Source organism: Solanum tuberosum, unplaced genomic scaffold (assembly GCF_000226075.1).
Source record: "Solanum tuberosum cultivar DM 1-3 516 R44 unplaced genomic scaffold, SolTub_3.0 scf00049, whole genome shotgun sequence".
In the NCBI taxonomy this organism is placed as follows: Eukaryota; Viridiplantae; Streptophyta; class Magnoliopsida; order Solanales; family Solanaceae; genus Solanum; species Solanum tuberosum.
In genome coordinates, this window is record NW_006238974.1 from 841,285 (window position 1) to 861,335 (window position 20,051).

The following is a 20,051-nucleotide window of genomic DNA, read 5'->3' on the forward strand; positions in this document are numbered from 1 at the left end:
AACCACCTTCTCTGTCTGAGATTAAGCTCTTTCTGGGTGAACACATATTGAAGACTCTTGTGATAAGTGAATATGTCAACATGCACACCATACAAGTAATGACGCCAAATCTTCAAAGCGAACACCACCGCAGCCAATTCTAAGTCATGGGTTGGGTAGTTCTTCTCATGAACTTTCAACTGTCTGCAGGCATAAGCTATCACCTTGCCATTCTATATTAGGACACAACCCAAGCCAACTCTAGATGCTTCACAATACACCACAAAACCTTGAGTACCTTCTGGTAAGGTCAACACTAGGGCAGTAGTCAACCTCTTCTTCAATTCCTGAAAGCTTTTCTCACAAGCTTCAGACTATTGAAATTTCACTAGTTTTTGAGTCAACTTCGTCAAAGGAGATGAAATAGACGAGAACCCCTCTACAAACCTTCTATAATAGCCAGCTAAACCCAAGAAACTCCTAATATCAGTTGGAGATGTGGGTCTAGGCCAATTCTGCACTACCTCAATTTTCTGAGTATCAACTTTAATTCCCTCTCCAGACACAATATGGCCTAAGAATGCCACAGACTCAAGCCAAAACTCACACTTAGAGACTGTGGCATACAACTCCTTATCTTTCAAAGTCTGAAGAACTATTCTGAGATGACTAGCATAATCTTCTTCATTCCTTGAATAGATTAGTTTGTCATCAATGAAGACGATAACAAACATATCTAAATAAGGTTTGAAGACTCTGTTCATCAGATCCATGAACGTTGCTGGTGCATTAGTTAAACCGAATGACATGACCAAAAACTCATAATGACCATAACGGGTCATGAATGCTATTTTTGGAATGTCACATTTCCTTACTTTCAACTGATAGTAACCTGACCTGAGGTCTATCTTAGAAAAACAAGAAGCACCCTGAAGCTGATCGAAAAGATCATCAATCCTTAGAAGATAATACTTATTCTTGATGGTAACCTTGTTCCATTAACGGTAATCTATACACATCCTAAGGGAACCATCTTTCTTTCTCACAAACAAGACCGGAGCGCCCCAAGGTGAGACACTTGGTCGAATAAAGCCCTTATCTAAAAGATCTTTCAACTGCTCTTTCAACTCTTTCAACTCAGCTGGTGACATTCTGTGTGGCAGAATAGAGATAGGACGAGTATTTGGAATAAGATATATATCAAAGTCTATCTCTCTCTCAGGAGGGACTTCGGGAAGATCATCTGGAAAGACTTTCGAAAACTCTTTTACTACTGGAACTGACTGAATAGGAGGTACTTCAACACTTGAGTCACTAACTCAGACTAAGTGATAGATACAACCCTTCGAAAGTAACTTTCTCGCCTTAAGGTACGAAATGAAATGACCCTTAGGCACTGTTGAACTACTACTCCACTCTATGACAGGCTCATTAGGAATCTGAAAGTTGACAACTCGAGTTATACAATCTACTGATGCATAACAGGAATGAAGTCAGTCCATACCTAGAATGACATCGAAATCTACCATGTCCAATTCAACTAAATCAGCCATGGTGCTTTTGTGATTGATGGAAATGACACAATCACGATAAACTCGCTCAGCTAGAATAGACTCCCCAACAGGTGTAGAAACACAGAAGGGTTCACAAAGTTTCTCAGGGATAACATCAAACTTATTTGCAACATAAGGGGTTACAAAAGATAAAATTGCTCCTGGGTCTAACAAAGCATAAACATCAAAAGCAAAGACTTCGATAATACCAGTAACAATATCTGGAGAGTTCTTTTGCTCTTGACGACTGGTGATTGCATAGAGACGGTTTGTTCCTCCGCCCATACTTGAAGTAGCTCCTCTAGGTGCAGCTCTCTCTAGGGGAGCAACTGGTGAAGATTGGGCTCTATTGCTCTGATTTCCACTACCTTGCCTGTTCTTTGGGTATTCTTTCAAGAAATGGCCCTCTTGTCCACACTTGAAGCAACCTGTCTGGCCCTCACGACACTTACCTGGGTAGGTTCTACCACACTTAGCGCATGCAGGAGTCTACTTACCTCCTTGTGTCACACTACCTTAAGACTGTGCAGGTCTAGTTCTGAAGTTTTGCGCATTCTGTCCCTCAGCTTCTCTTCTTCCACCTGCTAAACATAAACCATCAACCTTGATATATCCATATCCCCGATAATAATTGCAGCCCTTCCTTCCTTACTCGATATACGAGACAATACAGCAACAAACAAGCTCATTCTACTCCTCATGTGCGCAACCATTTCAGGAGCATAGCGAGACATTTTGGGTGAATTTCAACCCATACTCATGAATGCTTAGAGACTCTTGCTTAAGCGTGAGGAACTCACGTACCTTATCCTCTTTCAGTTCTCGGGGAAAGAAACGCCCCAAGAAAGCCTTTTCAACACATGCCCAACTCGTAGGTGGTGCATCCTCAGCTCTACCCCCTTTCTACTGATCAAACCAAGTCCTAGCAACATTTTTCATCAGATATGTAGCTAGCTCAACTCTCACAGTATCAGCAACATGCATTACATCAAACACCTTCTTGAGTTCTTCAATGAAATTCTCTAGGTCCTCTGTAGTGCTCGAACTAGTGAAACTTGGGGGATTCATCCTCAAGAACTCACGAATCCTTGAAGTGTCGGCCTCTTATTTTCGAGCTCCTTTCTACTGCCCAACCTGATTGGTCACAACTTGGCTAAGCATTCTTATAGCCTCTCTAAACTCAGCATTAGAGACTTGTGCTTGATGTTGCACTTCAGGTGCATTAGGTAACTGTAACGCCCCGTATTTTAAGTGTACAAGTTCTACACATATGGAACCTGATTTAGCTTGTTGGTATAAGTAATGAACTTGATTTCCTAGATGAATGGTGACAATAAAGAAGCTCTAAGGCTAACTCCCGTACATTGCAATATTGCATGATCGAGTGAACTTTAAATTTTAGAAGTATTTAAATTCTGGATCGAAGGGCTATATGTAAGTCTAAAATTTAAGGTGATCAAGTGTATATAAGTTTTGAGTTAAACTAAGGAGATTACGCTCGGAAAATGAATAAAAGAATTCAGGTGCTTGTTGGACTTTATAAAGCTAGCAAGTGTCACCTACTTGCTTAGCTCAAATGGGCTAGGTAGATGGGGAAGATTAGTTCATGCATTATTGGGCTCACTTGAGGCCCAAATTAAATAAAAAGGAAAAGGGAATGGAGATGAGGCCTCACACCAATCTGTCAAAGTCCAACTACTTGAGCCCAATAAAGATTAAGGCCCAAATTAAGGGTATAATTTTGGCCATGGCTTAATATTAGAAAGGGGAAAGATTGTAGCCCAATATGAGTACATAAAGGGCCCAATTTTTGTATATATAATTCCAAGTAGATGCATCACCTACTTGGACCTCTTTGACAAATTAGAGGTTGATATTAAAACTTAAGAGGTGTGGAAAATAAGACCTTTATAATCCCCAAGTTGCTGGCCAGTTCCTCACTTTTAAGAATAGATAAAAAAAATTAGATTTCTCTCTAACCTTCTCCTCTCTCTTTTAAAGCATAGCAGCAACCACAAGTTTCCTAGGGTTCTTGGATAAACCCAAGCCCTTGCAAGGGAAGCTCAAGTTATTGAATAGTTAAAGTTAGAAGAAAGCGAGTTATAAGAATTAAGGTAAAGTGACTGCCCTATCTTTGTCTTCCTTAAACACGAGTTTAATTATGATATTTTAAGTATACTGTTGATAAGAACTCGTGGGATGATGATGGGAAACTATGGTTTTCACGTCCTCTATTGTATGTTGGATTGTTAGGACTGTTTTGGGACAGGTTGATATGTAAACATATTGGGGACAACTTTGTTGATGTCTGGAAAGGGTGTAAATTGAAATATAGGTGTGTAGTGTACAAATGCAATAAAAGAATGCAGGAATTGAAAGAACACCCTTAGTTTGGTAATTACGGGTTTCCTGCCCGAGCATTATTGTTGAGTGAGATTGGACTGCCTAAGCATGTTTAGTAACTACTAATACTAGTTTATGACCTACAACTATTGTAGATAAGTATTTGAAAAGAAAGGAAGGTACTTCAAGGTAACTACAAGGTGGTACAACAAGGTATGTAAGGCTTTTCGATTTCCTAGTAATTGACATGAAATCTAGACTCGTCCTCGACACATAGAGGCAGCCTACCAGCTCCAACACGACTTATGACCTTGTTCTCACTCTTTAACATGTCTGCACGTTCCAATACATGTTTATTGTCAAATATGTATATATACATTGAATACCCTGTATGAGTTCTCCTTTTAACTTAATAAGGTCCATATATTATTTCAGCTCCTATGCCTTTCATTAATTGTGTAACTACTCTCTACGTTGTTGTTCCTGCATTATATGATTATTAGACGTCACTTGTTGACTACATAGTCCCACAACTCAAAATGCTATGACCACGAAAAGAATCATCTCAAATATTAATGGAAAGATATTAAATGAATATGCTTATTGAAAGGTGGTATCCCATGGTTGGAAGAATCACCTAGCATGGGTAGATCCCAATATTACGGGTGGTATCCCAGGGGTTAAAGGAAATCCTAGCATGGGTCGATCCCAATTTATATGTCTACCACTGATCAGCTGGTCATTTGTATTATATGTTGTGCACAGAGTGTAAAGTAAAGAATGATAAAGTAAAGAAAAGAATGTAAAGTACCTGATTCCATAATATGAGAAAAGGTGGTGTTGTATCCTTACATTGGTATATGATTTCATTTGATTTCATATTTCACATACAGTACTTTATACCTTACATACTCAGTACATTCTCCCGTACTGAAGTCTCTCTCGGGGGACCTGCAATTCATGCTGCAGGTACAGGAGCTAGTAGATCTCTCCAGTAGGAGAACAGGACATCCAGCGGCTATTGGTGAGCTCCAGGTTAATTCGGGCCTTTTCGAGTCTATAGCATGTATTTTGGTATTGTATAGTAGTTGAGCGTAAGGCGGGGCCTGTCCCGACCTTAACCCCATAATGTTTTATAAGTTAGAGGCTTTTTAGACTATGTAAAGTGAAGTGTGGTTGTGCCTCGTGTCTTAGACATCATGGTCCCAATGGCTAAGTCATGTGCACTTTCTTTTGGCTTGTTATTACTGTCTACTTTCATGAAAACATGTTATCCACTATGGCAGCACCTTTAAATGTTCATAGATAGAGCATAATTACAGGTTGGTTCTCCCGAGCCTTCTCGGCAATGGGTGCCGGTTCACCTTAATGGGATTTTGGGTGTGACAAAAGTGGTATCAGAGCAGGTCATGCTAGGGAGTCCACAAAGTCGTGTCTGTGTAGAGTCCTGCTTATGAATGTGTTGTGCACCACATTTATAAACAGGAAGCTATGAGACTTGTATGTTTTGTTTCTTTTCTTTCATTTCTTAGATTGTGCGATAGAACCAATATTGTAGGCGAATCGTATCTAACTTTTGAATTGCTTTATTATAGCAAAAATGCGGGTTATGAGGAGTAAAAGTACAGGTAAGCGAGTAGATGTAGCTACCCAAGAAGGGACCAGGCAACCACTACCTAATCAAGTTGTTCAAAGTGAGGCTCAAGATGAGTCTCTATCACAGACTTCCCCAACCTCTCCATCTCCAGAATATCTAAGGAGGGAAGCTGCACCTCAAGAACCCACTATTAATGTTACCGAGCAAGATTTGAGGAATGCGGTTCAATTATTGACTCGTATAGTTGTTGGCCAAGGTCAAAGGCAAGAAGGCCCAGTTGTGGGTATTGGTGGTGCATATAGGCCAGCTAGCACGCGAATATGTGATTTCCTTAATTTGGACCCTCCATCATTCACCGGGTCAGATCCTATTGAAGAACCGCAAGACTTTATTGATCAAATCCAACGAACTTTGGATGTTATGCACGTGAGTGGTAAAGAAGTTGTTGAGCTAGCAACATATAGATTAAAGGGTGTGGCTATATTATGGTAAGAAACTTGGAAGCAATCTAAGAGTACATATGTACCTCCAACTACTTGGAAAGAATTTAAAAAGGCGTTTCTTGATCATTATTTACCATTGGAGATTCCAGAGGCCCACGCAGATCAGTTGTCAATTCTTCACCAAGGGGGTATGAGCGTGAGAGAGTACAGTCTCCAATTTAATTCCTTGTCCAGGTATGCTCCCAATGTAGTTGCTACTATGGAGGATAGAGTTCATCGATATGTGGATAGATTGGATTCGTATCTGGTTAGAGATTGTACTAGTGCTTATTTAAATAAAGACATGGATATAGCAAGGATGCAAGCTTTTGCACAAAAAATGGAGGATCAAAAGCAGAGAAGAAGGGCACAATAGACAGAAAGGGGTCAGTCCAAGAGGGCTAAGTTTATCGGGAAGTTTACAGCACCCCAAGGTGAGTTTAAGCCTCGGTTTTCTAATAGACTAACTAGGCCATCATTTCCCTACTCTACAGCTAGCGTTCCACCCCAACTTCAATGGCCGAGAGGCAATCAGTTTAGGCAAAAGAGTGAGAGCCAAGGTTCACGGACATTGGGATATCCAGAGCAGGGCAGTACAAGCCAATCAATGACTCCTAGACAGCCTTGTAAACAATGTGGGAGGACTCATTTAGGTATATGTTGTATTGGAACAGATGCCTATTATTGGTGTGGTATACCAGGGAACCTAATGAGAGATTGCCCTAAAAGGCGCATTGGTGATATAGCACAACCTACTGGATCAGTTGTTGCATCGTCATCATCGGTGCCTCCCTTAGGTAGAGGTCAACAGGTTCCTACAGGTCGTGGTAGAGGTGTTAGAGGAGCAGCTAGTTCTAGTGGAGTCCAAAATCGCACATATGCTCTAAGGAGTCGACAGAACTTGGAGGCTTCACCTAACATAGTAACAGGTACATTGTTCATCTTTTCACATAATGTATATGCGTTAATTGATCCTGGTTTAACACTATTGTATATAACTCCACTAGTTGTTGGGAAGCTTAAAAGAACACCAAAATTATTGAACAACCCATTTGAAGTATCTACACCAACCGGTGAGTCTATTATAGCAAGAAGGGTCTATCGTAAGTTCATAGTAACTGTTTATGATCGTGATACATTGGCTAACCTAATTGAACTAGAAATGGTTGCATTTGATGTTATAATGGGTATGGATTGGTTGGCCTCTTGTTATGCCACGATGGATTGCCGAACTAAGAGAGTGCACTTTCACTTTCCAAATAAGGCAGTCCTTGAATGGGAAGGCAATGTTGCAGCGCCAAGGGGTAAGTTTATTTCTTATTTGAAGGCGAGGAAGATGATGCCAAAAGGGTATATATGTCATCTAGTTAGAGTGAGAGATGTGGAGGCAGAACCACCGACTCTTCAATCTGTTTCAGTAGTTATTGAATTTATTGATGTGTTTCCTGAAGAGCTTCCAGGTTTACCCCCAGAACGAGAAGTAGAGTTTGGTATCGATTTAATTCCAGGCACTCAACCTATCTTTATTTCTCCATATAGAATGGCCCCGACAGAATTACGTGAATTAATGGAACAATTAAAGGACTTATTAGAAAAAGTGGTTTATAAGGCCTAGTGTGTCCCCATGGGGTGCACCAGTGTTATTTGTATGTAAGATGGATGGCACGTTGAGAATGTGTATCGACTACCGACAATTGAATAGAGTGACAATTAAGAATAAATACCCCCTCCCCAGATTTGATGATTTGTTTGATCACTTACAAGGTGCCAAATGCTTTTCAAAAATTGACTTGAGAACAGGTTATCACCAAGTGAGGGTGAAGGAGAAGGATATACCCAACACAGCTTTTCGAACACTGTATGGTCATTTCGAATTTCTCGTTATGTCATTTGGGCTAACAAATGCAACGGCAATTTTTATGGATTTGATGAATAGGGTGTTCAAGCCATTTTTGGATGTATTTGTGATAGTATTTATAGATGATATCTTGGTGTATTCAAGATCAGAAGAGGACCATGCATCGCTTACGACAGGTATACAAGTTCTTCCTGATCGGCGGTTGTATGCCAAGTTCTCCAAATGTGAATTTTGGTTACGTTCTTGGGTCATATTGTATTTGATGAAGGAATAAGGGTTGATTCACAAAAGATTGAGGCCATGAAAGATTGGCCAAGACCAACAACACCCATAGAGGTTTGTAGCTTCTTAGGGTTGGCAAGTTATTATAGAAGGTTCGTTGAAGGATTTTCTTCTATTTCTGCACCTTTAACTAAGCTAACACACAAGGCAGCTAAGTTTCAGTGGAATGATGCATGTGAAAGAAGCTTACAAGAGTTGAAAAGTAGGCTAACTTCCGCACCTATTTAGTACTTCCGGAAGGCACAGAGGGGAGAGGTATACAGTATATTGTGATGCTTCAGGGGTTGGTTTAGGATGTGTACTCACGCAACATGGTAAAGTAATAGCTTATGCCTCAAGACAACTGCGGACACATGAGAGAAACCACCCAACACATGAACTTGAACTAGCAGCGGTTGTATTTGCTTTAAAGATATGGCGTCACTATTTATATGGGGTTCACGTTGACATATATACAGACCATAAAAGTTTGCAATACATCTTCAAGCAGAAGGATCTGAATTTTAGGCAGCAAAGATGGTTAGAGTTAATAAAAGATTATGACGTTGATATACTATACCATCCAGGGAAAGCAAACGTAGTTGCCGATGCTCTCAGTCGCAAGACAATATCAAGTATTAATGAGCAGACCGTGGAAAAAGAAGGGATGGCAAAGGATCTACGTCAACTAACTAGTGTGGGAGTTAGTCTTCTTGGAACCCCAAAAGAAGGAATTGTAGTGCATAATGCGGCATAATCTTCATTAGTAGTTGAGGTGAAAGAGAAGCAGTTCAAAGATCTAACTCTACAACGACTCAAGGAGAAGGTAAATCAAAGTACGACAAAGAGATTTGAGCTTACACAAGATGGAGTACTTTGTTGTCAAAACAGATTGTGTGTACCTAATATTAATGGGCTAAGAAGGAGGATAATGACAGAAGCACATTATTCAAGATATTCCATCCATCCGGGATCAACCAAAATGTACCATAACTTGAAAGGAGTGTATTGGTGGAGGGACATGAAGAAAGACATTGCAGAATTTATGGCTCAATGTCCAAACTGCCAGCGAGTCAAAGTAGAGCACCAAAATCCGAGAGGTTATATGCAGTGTATGGAGCTTCCATCTTGGAAGTGGGGCATGATCAACATGGATTTTGTCACTAGTTTGCCTCGCTCGTTTCGTAAGTTTGACTCCTTATGGGTAATAGTTGATAGACTCACCATGTGAGCACATTTCTTGCCAATTAAGACTGATTATACAACTGAAGAGTATGCAAGGTTATATATTAAAGAGATAGTTCTCCTACACGGGGTTCCAATCTCTATTATATCTGATCGAGAAGCTCAATTCACTGCAATGTTTTGGAAATCATTCCAAAAGAGTTTGGGAACACAAGTGAATTTAAGTACTGCCTTCCATCCTCAAACGGATGGTCAAGCAGAATGCACAACCTAAACACTTGAGGATATGCTTCGAGCTTGTGTCTTAGACTTCAAAGGTAGCTAGGATGATCATTTGCCACTTATTGAGTTTTCCTACAATAATAGTTATCATTCTAGTATCAAAATGGCACCTTATGAAGCTTTATATGGAAGGAAGTGCAGATCACCAAATGGCTGGTTTGAAGTAGGCGAAACGGCTTTATTTGGACCAGACCTTGTTCTTCAAGCTATGGAAAAGTTAAGGTGATACAACAACGGCTAGCAACAGCTCAAAGCTGACACAAATCATATACAGATGTTAGAAGAAGAGGATTAGAGTTTTCTATAGGAGATTGGGTGTTCTTAAAAGTATCGCCAATGAAAGGGGTAATGTGATTTGGTAAAAAGGGAAAGTTAAGTCCACGCTACATAGGGCCATATAAGATTATTCGAAGAGTTGGCCAAATTGCATATGATTTAGAACTACCTCATGAGCTTTAAACAGTTCATTCGGTGTTTCATGTCTCAATGCTTCGGTAGTGCGTAGGTGACCCATCATATATCACTCTTATTGAAGAGATACAAGTTACAGGGGATCTCACCTATGAAGAAGTACCTATTGCTATTCTGGATCATCAGGTTAAAAAGCTAAGGAATAAAGAAATGGCTTCAGTAAAGGTGCTTTGGAGAAACCAACAAGTAGAAGAAGTAACGTGGGAAGCTGAAGAAGCGATGAAATCCAAGTACCCTTATTTATTTGAACCTAAAGGGGAAGTCCAAGGTGCAGAATGGGGGAATTAATAGGTACGCATGAAAGGGTATTTATTATGTGGTTAACAGTTGATTTAAACTAATGTTTGAACTTATTTAAGCTATTTGATTTTGCTAGTATCCGAGGATGAATGTTCCTGAGGGAGGGAGGATGTAACACCCCGTATTTTACGTGTACAAGTTCTACACATATGGAACTTGATTTAGCTTGGTGGTATAAGTAATGAACTTGATTTCCTAGATGAATCGTGATAATAAAGAAGCTATAAGGGTAACTCCCGTACATTGCAATATTACACGATCGAGTGAACGTTAAATTTTAGAAGTTTTTAAATTTTGGATCGAAGGGCTATATGTAAGTCTAAAAGTTTAGGTGATCAAGTGTATATAGGTTTTGAGTTAAACTAAGGAGATTACACTCGGAAAACGAATAAAAGAATTGAGGTGCTTGTTGGACTTTATAAAGCTAGCAGGTGTCACCTACTTGCTTAGCTCAAATGGGCTAGGTAGATGGGGAAGATTAGTTCATGCATTAGTGGGCTCACTTGAGGCCCAAATTAAATAAAAAAAGGAAAAGGGAATGGAGATGAGGCCTCACACCAATCTGTCCAAGTCCAACTACTTGAGCCCAATAAAGATTAAGGCCCAAATTAAGGGTATAATTCTGGCCCATGGCTTAATATTAGAAAGGGGAAAGATTGTAGCCCAATATGAGTACATAAAGGGCCCAATTTTTGTATATATAATTCCAAGTAGATGCATCACCTACTTGGACCTCTTTGACAAATTAGAGGTTGATATTAAAACTTAAGAGGTGTGGAAAATAAGACCTTTATAATCCCCAAGTTGCTGGCCATTTCCTCACTTTTAAGAATAGATAAAAAAATCAAATTTCTCTCAAAGCTTCTCCTCTTTCTTTCAAAGCATAGCAGCAGCCACAAGTTTCCTAGGGTTCTTGGATAAACCCAAGCCCTTGCAAGGGAAGCTCAAGTTATTAAAGAGTTAAAGTTAAAAGAAAGCGAGTTATAAGAATTAAGGTAAACTGACTGCCCTATCTTTGTCTTCGTTAAACACGAGTCTAAGTATGATATTTTATGTATACTGTAGATAAGAACTCGTGGGATGATGATGGGAAACTATGGTTTCACGTCCTCTATTGTATGTTGGATTGTTAGGACTGTTTTGGGACAGGTTGATGTGTAAACATATTGGGGACAGCTTGGTTGATGTCTGGAAAGGGTGTAAATTGAAATATAGTTGTGTAGTGTACAAATGCAACAAAAGAACGCGGGGATTGAAAGAACACCCTTAGTTTGGTAATTACGAGTTTGCTGCCGAGCATTATTATTGAGTGAGATTGGACTGCCTAAGCATGTTTAGTAACTACTAATACTAGTTTATGACCTACTCCATTGTAGATAAGTATTTGAAAAGAAAGGAAGGTACTTCAAGGTAACTACAAGGTGGTACAACAAGGTATGTAAGGCTTTTCGATTTCCTACTAATTGACATGAAATCTAGAATCGTCCTCGACACATAGAGGCAGCCTACCAGCTCCAACACGACTTATGACCTTGTTCTCACTCTTTAACATGTCTACACGTTCTAATACATGTTCATTGTCAAATCTGTACATATACATTGAATATCCTGTATGAGTTCTCCTTTTAACTAAATAAGGTCCATAAATTATTTCAACTCATATGCATTTCATTAATTGTGTAACTACTATCTACGTTGTTGTTCCTGCATAATATGATTATTACACGTCACTTGTTGACTACATAGTCCCACAACTCAAAATGCTATGACCACCAAAAGAATCATCTCAAATGTTAATGGAAAGATATTAAATGAATCTGCTTATTGATGGGTGGTATCCCAGGGGTGGAATAATCACCTAGCATGGGGTCGATCCCAATATTACGGGTGGTATCCCAGGGGTTTAAAGGAAAGCCAAGCATGGGTCGATCCCGATTTATATGTCTACCACTGATCATCTGGTCATTTGTATTATATGTTGTGCACAGAGTGTAAAGTAAAGAATGATAAAGTAAAGAAAAGAATAGTAAGTACGTGATTCCATAATATAGAGAAAGGTGGTACTTGTATCCTTACATTGGTATATGATTTCATTTGAGTTCTTATTTCACATACAGTACTTTATGCCTTACATACTTAGTACATTCTCCCATACTGACGTCTCTCTCGGGGGACCTGCAATTCATGTTGCAGGTACAGGAGCTAGTAGATCTCTCCAGTAGGAGAACAGGACATCCAGTGGCTATTGGTGAGCTCCAGATTGATTCGGGGCTTTCCGAGTCTACAACATGTATTTTGGTATTGTATAGTAGCTGAGCGTAAGGTGGGGCCTGTCCCGACCTTAACCCTACAATGTTTTATCATTTAGAGGCTTTGTAGACTATGTATAGTGAAGTGTGGTTGTGCCTCGTGTCTTAGACATCATGGTCCGAACGGCCAAGTCATGTGCACTTTCTTTTGGCTTGTTAATACTGTCTACTTTCATGAAAACATGTTATCCACTATGGTAGCACCTTTAAATGTTCATAGATAGAGCATGATTACATGTTGGTTCTCCCGAGCCTTCTCGTCAACGGGTGTCGGTTCGCCTTACTAGATTTTTGGTGTGACAATAACTCTTGCTCTTCAATCATTCCTCCTAGCTGGACGACCTCTGACTGCTCTTCGTGGAGGCATGGTTTTCTAAAACACGCGCAAGCATGAATTAGAGGGAAACTTTTTAGAGATAATCTCTAACACACGAGATGGATATGAAAGAAGTGAAGAATTTCCTAAATGTTGCAGCTTCCAAATTATAGATGTGGTGCGCTTCACACCGATAACTAGGACTCTACAGACACGACTTCATAGATTCCCTAGGACTCTTGAACTCTATGCTCTAATACCAAATTTATCACTCCCCGAGTCTACACCCTGGGCGGGAATGGCACTCGAAGACCATTGTTGGCCCCAAGCGAACCCTTGGCCTGGCTTTCTGAACTCAGCGGAAGACTTAATCAACAAAATAAGTTTAAGCAATAACTTCAGGAAATAACATCTTAGCCAAACTGGAAACTTAAGTCTCATAGCAAAACATCTGTAATACAAAGATGAGAGACTCATAACTAATTCTCTGACTGTCTATGAAGCCTCTATAATACTGAGATGGATGTTGGGACAGACCCCACAACATCCTAATAATGAAAAACTAAAAGCGAATAAAAGAGTCCTCTGGAATGCAAGGAGGTTCACCACTGACTCTGGAGTGCTCGACTAGAACAACGGCGCGCTGGATGTTAATCCTGGTTACCTGTGTATGCATCATAAGATGATGCAGGCCAACTGGCATCAGTACATTGAATGTACGAGTATGCGAGTTGGAATGCTAAAGTACAACTTAAGCTTTAAAAGAAGTAAGAAGGAACACTTACCTTGGCTCTGTACAACTCATGAATAACTGAACTAAATATAAAGCAATAAGACGCATGCACTATATATATATAAAGCTTGTAAAAGCAGTGAAAACAACTCAGTTCGTTAAAGATAAGGCAATAACAAACTCAACTTTACTTATATATAAAAGTAATATAACTTTTGTGGGAGATTCTCTAACCGACAACCACCACTATGAGCCTAAGTGGTGATACAGCGTGTTGCCCACGCTGCCAGAACTGTCCTATACTTTGTCGTCATATAGAACGCTTAACTTAGTGGATCCACTAGTCTATGCTAAAAGCATCTTAAGGAGTCATCTAAAAAGTATGATCCTTTACTACCCATGCATTAATATGAACTTGCATCCCCATATCGGTGCTCAATACTACTCCCAAAAATATACATAGCTCATATGTTTTAAAAACAATCTTACTTCTTTGGTTTGAGATAATTACTCAAAACTTAGTATAAAAGCTCTCTTGGAATCAATGTTCCCTTTTCTTGCTCAAATGTGAAAACATTTATAAACTCCTTCGGAATACTTAGTTCCCTTATATCTTTTTGAGAAATGAACTCAACTCTTTACTCTTTGCTTAACTTGAAAACTTGAGCCTTAAAACGAAGTTTAAATGTTTATTAAAGACTCTTGAAAACTTTAGGAAGCTTTGCTTTGTCTTTCTTCTTAACTTCTAGACTTGACTCTTAACTTCTTTGACTTTGATCTTAACTTTCCTTGAATTGGATTATGGATTCAAGGTTTATGATCTTATGTTTAGGGATGATTTCTAGATGTTTAGAAGTCATTTAGAGTAGTTAGAATCAATGGAAAGTGTTAGAACACTTCAGAATAACTTAAACGGGATAAAATACGAAAACTGGTGAAAAACACCAATTACTGGGGCTCATTTCTGGCGTATTGCTGGCGCGCTGCCCCAGCCTTCCTGGTGCTATGGGGGCAAATCACGCCAGCCTCCCTTTCAGGCAAAACTCAGACGAACTTCTGGTCGCGTTTTCTGACCCTAAATCGTTTTAATCCGATTCTTTTTCCCAAATTCACTTTAGATTCATGTACCCAAATCATATACACAAAATTTAACTCAAACAACTCAAGGAAACAACACTTAATCATCAAGAAACTCCTAAATCCCAACTCATATTCAAGAATGAAATCAATTCAAGAACAACTATCAAGAACATCAATTTCTCAATTATTTTAGGATGAAAACACGCTGAATTAAACATGATTGGTGTGTGGGTGAACTTACCCAACGCTATGTGATCTCATATACCTTGTAGGGATCACCCCCGACGAAATCCACAAGCTAAACTCGACGATCTTGACGATTTCCTTGCTTCTCCTTCTCTTTTCTCCCCTTCTCTAAAACCCTAACTCTTTTCCAAAAGTGTAAAAATGACCAAGTTCAGTTTAGACCCTTAATTAATTCACTATAACGAATTAAAATAAAAGGGTAAGGAAAAGACCAAACTACCCTTCAAAAATCCGGATTTGGACTTTCCTTAAACCAACAGCCCAACTTCCAAAGGGCATAACTCATTCATCCGAACTCGGAATCGTGCAAACTTGGCGGCGTTGGAAAGATATATCCAAGGTATTTCTAACCATATCAAGAGATTCTCCTAAATCATCCTGATATAGGAGTTATGGCCATTTAAAAATGGCTACAACTCACTTTCTTAACTTTACACAAAATTTCCAGATTTCCTTATTCTTTCCAAAAATCAATATTTTCATATTTTAAACTCTTTATACTCGTTTCTAGGTGCGAGATGTTACACCTTCAATCGTAGAAATTCAGGCTGATTCATCCGATCAAAGTCTCGGACCCTAGTTGCAGTAGATCCACCACTGTGTTAGTAGGAACTAGGACTTACTGATTGTTCTGATTGGCCACATTCTGAGCCAAGAGCTAGATCGCATTCAAACATTTTGCATTTGTAACCTAATGGTTCAGGACTGGAGGAACTGTGTTAGCATTGTGTGCATTATCATTCCATTTGTTATCTCTACGAGGAGGCATGATCTGAAAAGCATAACAACGGATTAGAAAGGGGATCATACCCACACACGATCAGAATAGAAAAGATGGTGAAGTTTTTCCTTAAGACACTTTGTAACCTCTCTCTCATAGATGTGGTGCACTTCACACCCATGAAAGAGACTCTACTTAGTGCGGCTTTCAGACATCCTAGGACTCTTGAACCTAATGTTATAATACCATGTTTTTCATGACCCGAGGCTACCCCCTTGATGTAACACGGGACCTAGGATCACGAGTGACCACATGTTAACCCTGAGTCTGGCATATCATAAGCATACTTAAAATGTAATTATATCAACATGAACTATGCATAAACCATACTAAGAGTTTAACTGGGAAATGTGGGAAACCCAACTATTGTGAATGTATAAACCATACTAAGAGTTTAATAACAACTGAAAGATAAACTCAACAATCCAAGCTGATTCTACTAGTATGTCTGAAAAAGCCTCTAACTGAGTTGAGTTACAGGTACATGCCCTCCAGTTTACTCTAACAAAAACTGAAACTGAAGTGTAAATATTGAAATGAAAGCATGTCTATTGTCTTTCAAGTATGAGGACTCACCACTGAAGCTGTTGAAATGGAGACCGAGAATCGATCTAAGCGTGATCTGGATGCTAAGTACCTGAACCTACATCATGAAAGGATGTAGCACAGAGTATGCGTCAGTACTTGGAATATACTGAGCAGGCAGGATATAGATACTAAGCTGAACAAATATATATATACACATTGAACAAAGCATAAGTGAGCAATACTGTAAGCTGAGCAAGAAAGTAAATACTGAAAAGATAATTGAAAAGCTAAACTGAATGCAATGACCAAGTACTAATCATAAAAATGACTTGCTAGACTGAATACTGAAGTATATATTGAAAACCTGGTCAAATGCATAGAGAGTTTGATTGTGGGAGCTACTATAAACCGACATAAAACCATGTGAGCTAAACGTGGAGTCCGATGTATACGCCCCATCGAGTGGACCCAATATACCTTGCCAGGGGTATAAAGGCATTACTGGTATGATCACTAAATCTGATGCCCACAGAGGGGACTTACACTCTTATGGGGATACATAGTTCTGGAACTGTGAGGGTATGTTGAACCCCAGTCCAAGTCGGTGCTAAGTCTACTCCCAACTGAATATTTATATGACTGTAATGTAACTAAAATACTAAATAGCTCAAAATACTAACATGCTAACTGAGAATGCAAATATTGGTAATGTGACATTCGGAATCTGAAACATGATTATCAGTTTAACTGACCTAGCAAGTGCAATTCATGAAGAGAATCTACACAAACTAGGGTTCTGATTACTATGCAGGGAATTATACTAAAATTATCAAGACAAGTTATTTAGATCAAGGGAACCATAATCACAATAAATCTTGAAAATCTAGAAACCCTAGGTCTGAACAGTTTATGAGAATCTGAAGAACTAACTGAAAACTAAGGACCTAGTGTATGAAAGGAATCCACTAGTTAAATCCCACATACCTGGTGATGAAGTCTACAGATAAATCCTTCGATTTCAAGATTGTAACTTGAACAAAACCTTCTGCTCGTTCTTGAGAGGCTGGTCGACTTTCCTCTTCTTTTTTACTCTAATTTTGATGATTTTTTGGTGAATAGAGGTTTTAGGTAGGTTCTGACTAAATTAATAGGCTTACTCTGCGTAAAACAGCGTCGTTTAGGTATTAAACGACGTAGTTTAAATGTCCAAAGCATAGGAGAAAGACAAAAACCGACCCTAACTTAGCAGCCGACGAGGCCATCGACAGCCCCTGACCGATGGACCGTGGACTGACCGACGGTCCATCCTGGCAGTGCGTCATTTGCGTCTGAGTCTAGGTTAGGTGGTCACGATCCACGGACCATGGTTCCACCTACAATCCGTAGGTCCGGCCGTGGGTCATGATTTTTTCTAGGGTTTTGGGTGGCCAACCATGGACCAGACCTATGGTCCGTGGCCGAAACCACGGGCCGTGGTTTGGCCTCCATCGGTGGCACCTGCAAGTTCTGAAAATCTGTAATGGCTCTTTCTCGAATCCGGGTTGTTACAACAAAGATGGAACTTTAAGTAAAATTCAAGAAATATGAGACTATAAATAAAATATTTTCCTTCAAAGATCTATTCTCAATAATTAGAAAGTTTTAATTATGACCAATAATTCTGTAAGATTTTCTTAAAAACATTTATGCAACAAAATTTCGACCAAGGAGAAAAAAGCAACATATATCAATGGTTCACATAACATGTAAACTATAATGTATTTGTGGTACAAATAATGCACAAATCATTTACCCCTAAAAGCCTCTTAGAAGTTAAGCTAGTGAATATATGGAAACAAGAACATGTGTATTCTTACGTCATGAAGCATGTAGAGCATATAACCCTACAAGATGGGGGCGCACATATTATGAACTAGCTATGAAAACTAGTGATAAAAAGCAGATTTGATGTAAGGCATGTAACCTGTGAATAAATGAGCTATATGACACTTAGCATGTAAGCTAGTAAACTATGACACAAGAATCATGAAAAATCCTATATGTAGGCAAACAAAAAAATATACATGTATGATCTAATGTTAACTTCTGCCTAACTAGTTCCTCTACAACTTACAGGATCATTCCTCAAGTCCTGCGAAGAGTTGTACCCTAAGGAGGAGTTCTATTTAACATATGTACCAATATAGTTTAGGTTGTTCAAATAACTTTCTTCTATACTTTAAATGTGATAATTACTTTGCCAAGGATAACTACCTTCTACTTTATCTTTTACTATTTTAAGAACTCAGATAGAGCTCAACTTAAGCCTAACTCCACAATATTCTCCAATTTTAACCTTTGATATCATAATAAATTTCATCATCACTATTACAGTCATCACATCATATATTCCTAAAAGTGGAAAGCTCCAAAGTGCCAAGTTGGATTACCATTTTACCCCTACTCTATATAAAAATATTATAAATTATATATATTAATTAATTATTAATCCAACTCAAAAGTTTATTTTTCATTTATCAATTACTATGAATTGATGCATGCTTTAGTTTGATTCGATGAAGAAGGCTATAAGAGAGAAGGAGTCGACAGCACTACTAAAAATCTACTTAGAAACGATGGACAGAAAAGCGACGGACGGCGTCGCTCCAAAAAGCGATGCCTTTTGCCACATTGTCCGTCGCTTGTTAATAAAAATAATTATTTTTTAAAATTATGCCTTCCCCGTCGTCGTCGCCGTCGCCGCCCTTCCCCGTCGTCGTCGCCGTCGCCGCCCTTCCCCGTCGTCGTCGCCGTCGCCGCCCTTCCCCGTCGTCGTCGCCGTCGCCGCCCTTCCCCGTCGTCGTCGCCGTCGCCGCCCTTCCCCGTCGTCGTCGCCGTCGCCGCCCTTCCCCGTCGTCGTCGCCGTCGCCGCCCTTCCCCGTCGTCGTCGCCGTCGCCGCCCTTCCCCGTCGTCGTCGCCGTCGCCGCCCTTCCCCGTCGTCGTCGCCGTCGCCGCCCTTCCCCGTCGTCGTCGCCGTCGCCGCCCTTCCCCGTCGTCGTCGCCGTCGCCGCCCTTCCCCGTCGTCGTCGCCGTCGCCGCCCTTCCCCGTCGTCGTCGCCGTCGCCGCCCTTCCCCGTCGTCGTCGCCGTCGCCGCCCTTCCCCGTCGTCGTCGCCGTCGCCGCCCTTCCCCGTCGCTGATCATCGTCCTCTCTGAGTGCTGCCCTTGCCCGTCGCCTGCCGCCTTCGCCGGTCGCCGTCGCTACTGGTAGGGTTAAATTTTAGTTTTTTTTTTCATTCTAGTGATTATAATTGATTGTTTGTTAGTATATTATTGTTTTTGTTTGTTGGGTTGTGTTATTCAATTGTTAATTTGATTTTATTATTGTTAGTTAGGTATAGATAATTGAAGATTTTTATTTTAGGGTTTTTAAAAAAATTATTGGGCATTTTTGAATTGGGCATTGTTAGTTAGTGAAGAATTAGCAATTTTTTATTTTAGAACTAGTTTAAACTTGAGAATATGTAATTTGAGGTTAAATTGAGATTTTTTTGGATTTGATTTTAGGACTAGTTAGTAAAGTGTTAATTGAAGTTAGAAATTAGTAATTGAAGTGTTATGAGTAGATGACGAATGTTTGAATGTCATGAATTTAGATGATGAATGTTTGAATGTCATGAACCTACAACTTGAACTTGAACTTAGAATTTGAAGTGTAACTTAGAATTTGAACGTGAACTTAGAACTTGAACGTGAACTTAGAACTTG

General features: G+C 39.7%; 2 protein-coding genes across 2 annotated transcripts in view; one reads left to right on the top strand and one right to left on the bottom strand.

Moving 5' to 3' along the window:
- Nucleotides 1–2,266, bottom strand: part of LOC102596174 (protein SENSITIVITY TO RED LIGHT REDUCED 1-like) — a 36,232-nt gene extending 33,966 nt beyond the window's left edge. The window contains 2 exon segments of the mRNA XM_015307061.1: nt 1,742–1,984; nt 2,185–2,266. Of these exon segments, the coding sequence (XP_015162547.1) occupies nt 1,742–1,984; nt 2,185–2,266 (325 nt within the window).
- Nucleotides 2,267–19,016: 16,750 nt separating this feature from the next.
- LOC107059948 (serine/arginine repetitive matrix protein 1-like) lies at nt 19,017–19,499 on the top strand. Its single transcript, XM_015307062.1, has one exon. The coding sequence runs from the start codon at nt 19,017–19,019 to the stop codon at nt 19,497–19,499; it is 483 nt and encodes a 160-aa protein (XP_015162548.1).
- Nucleotides 19,500–20,051: the final 552 nt, after the last annotated feature.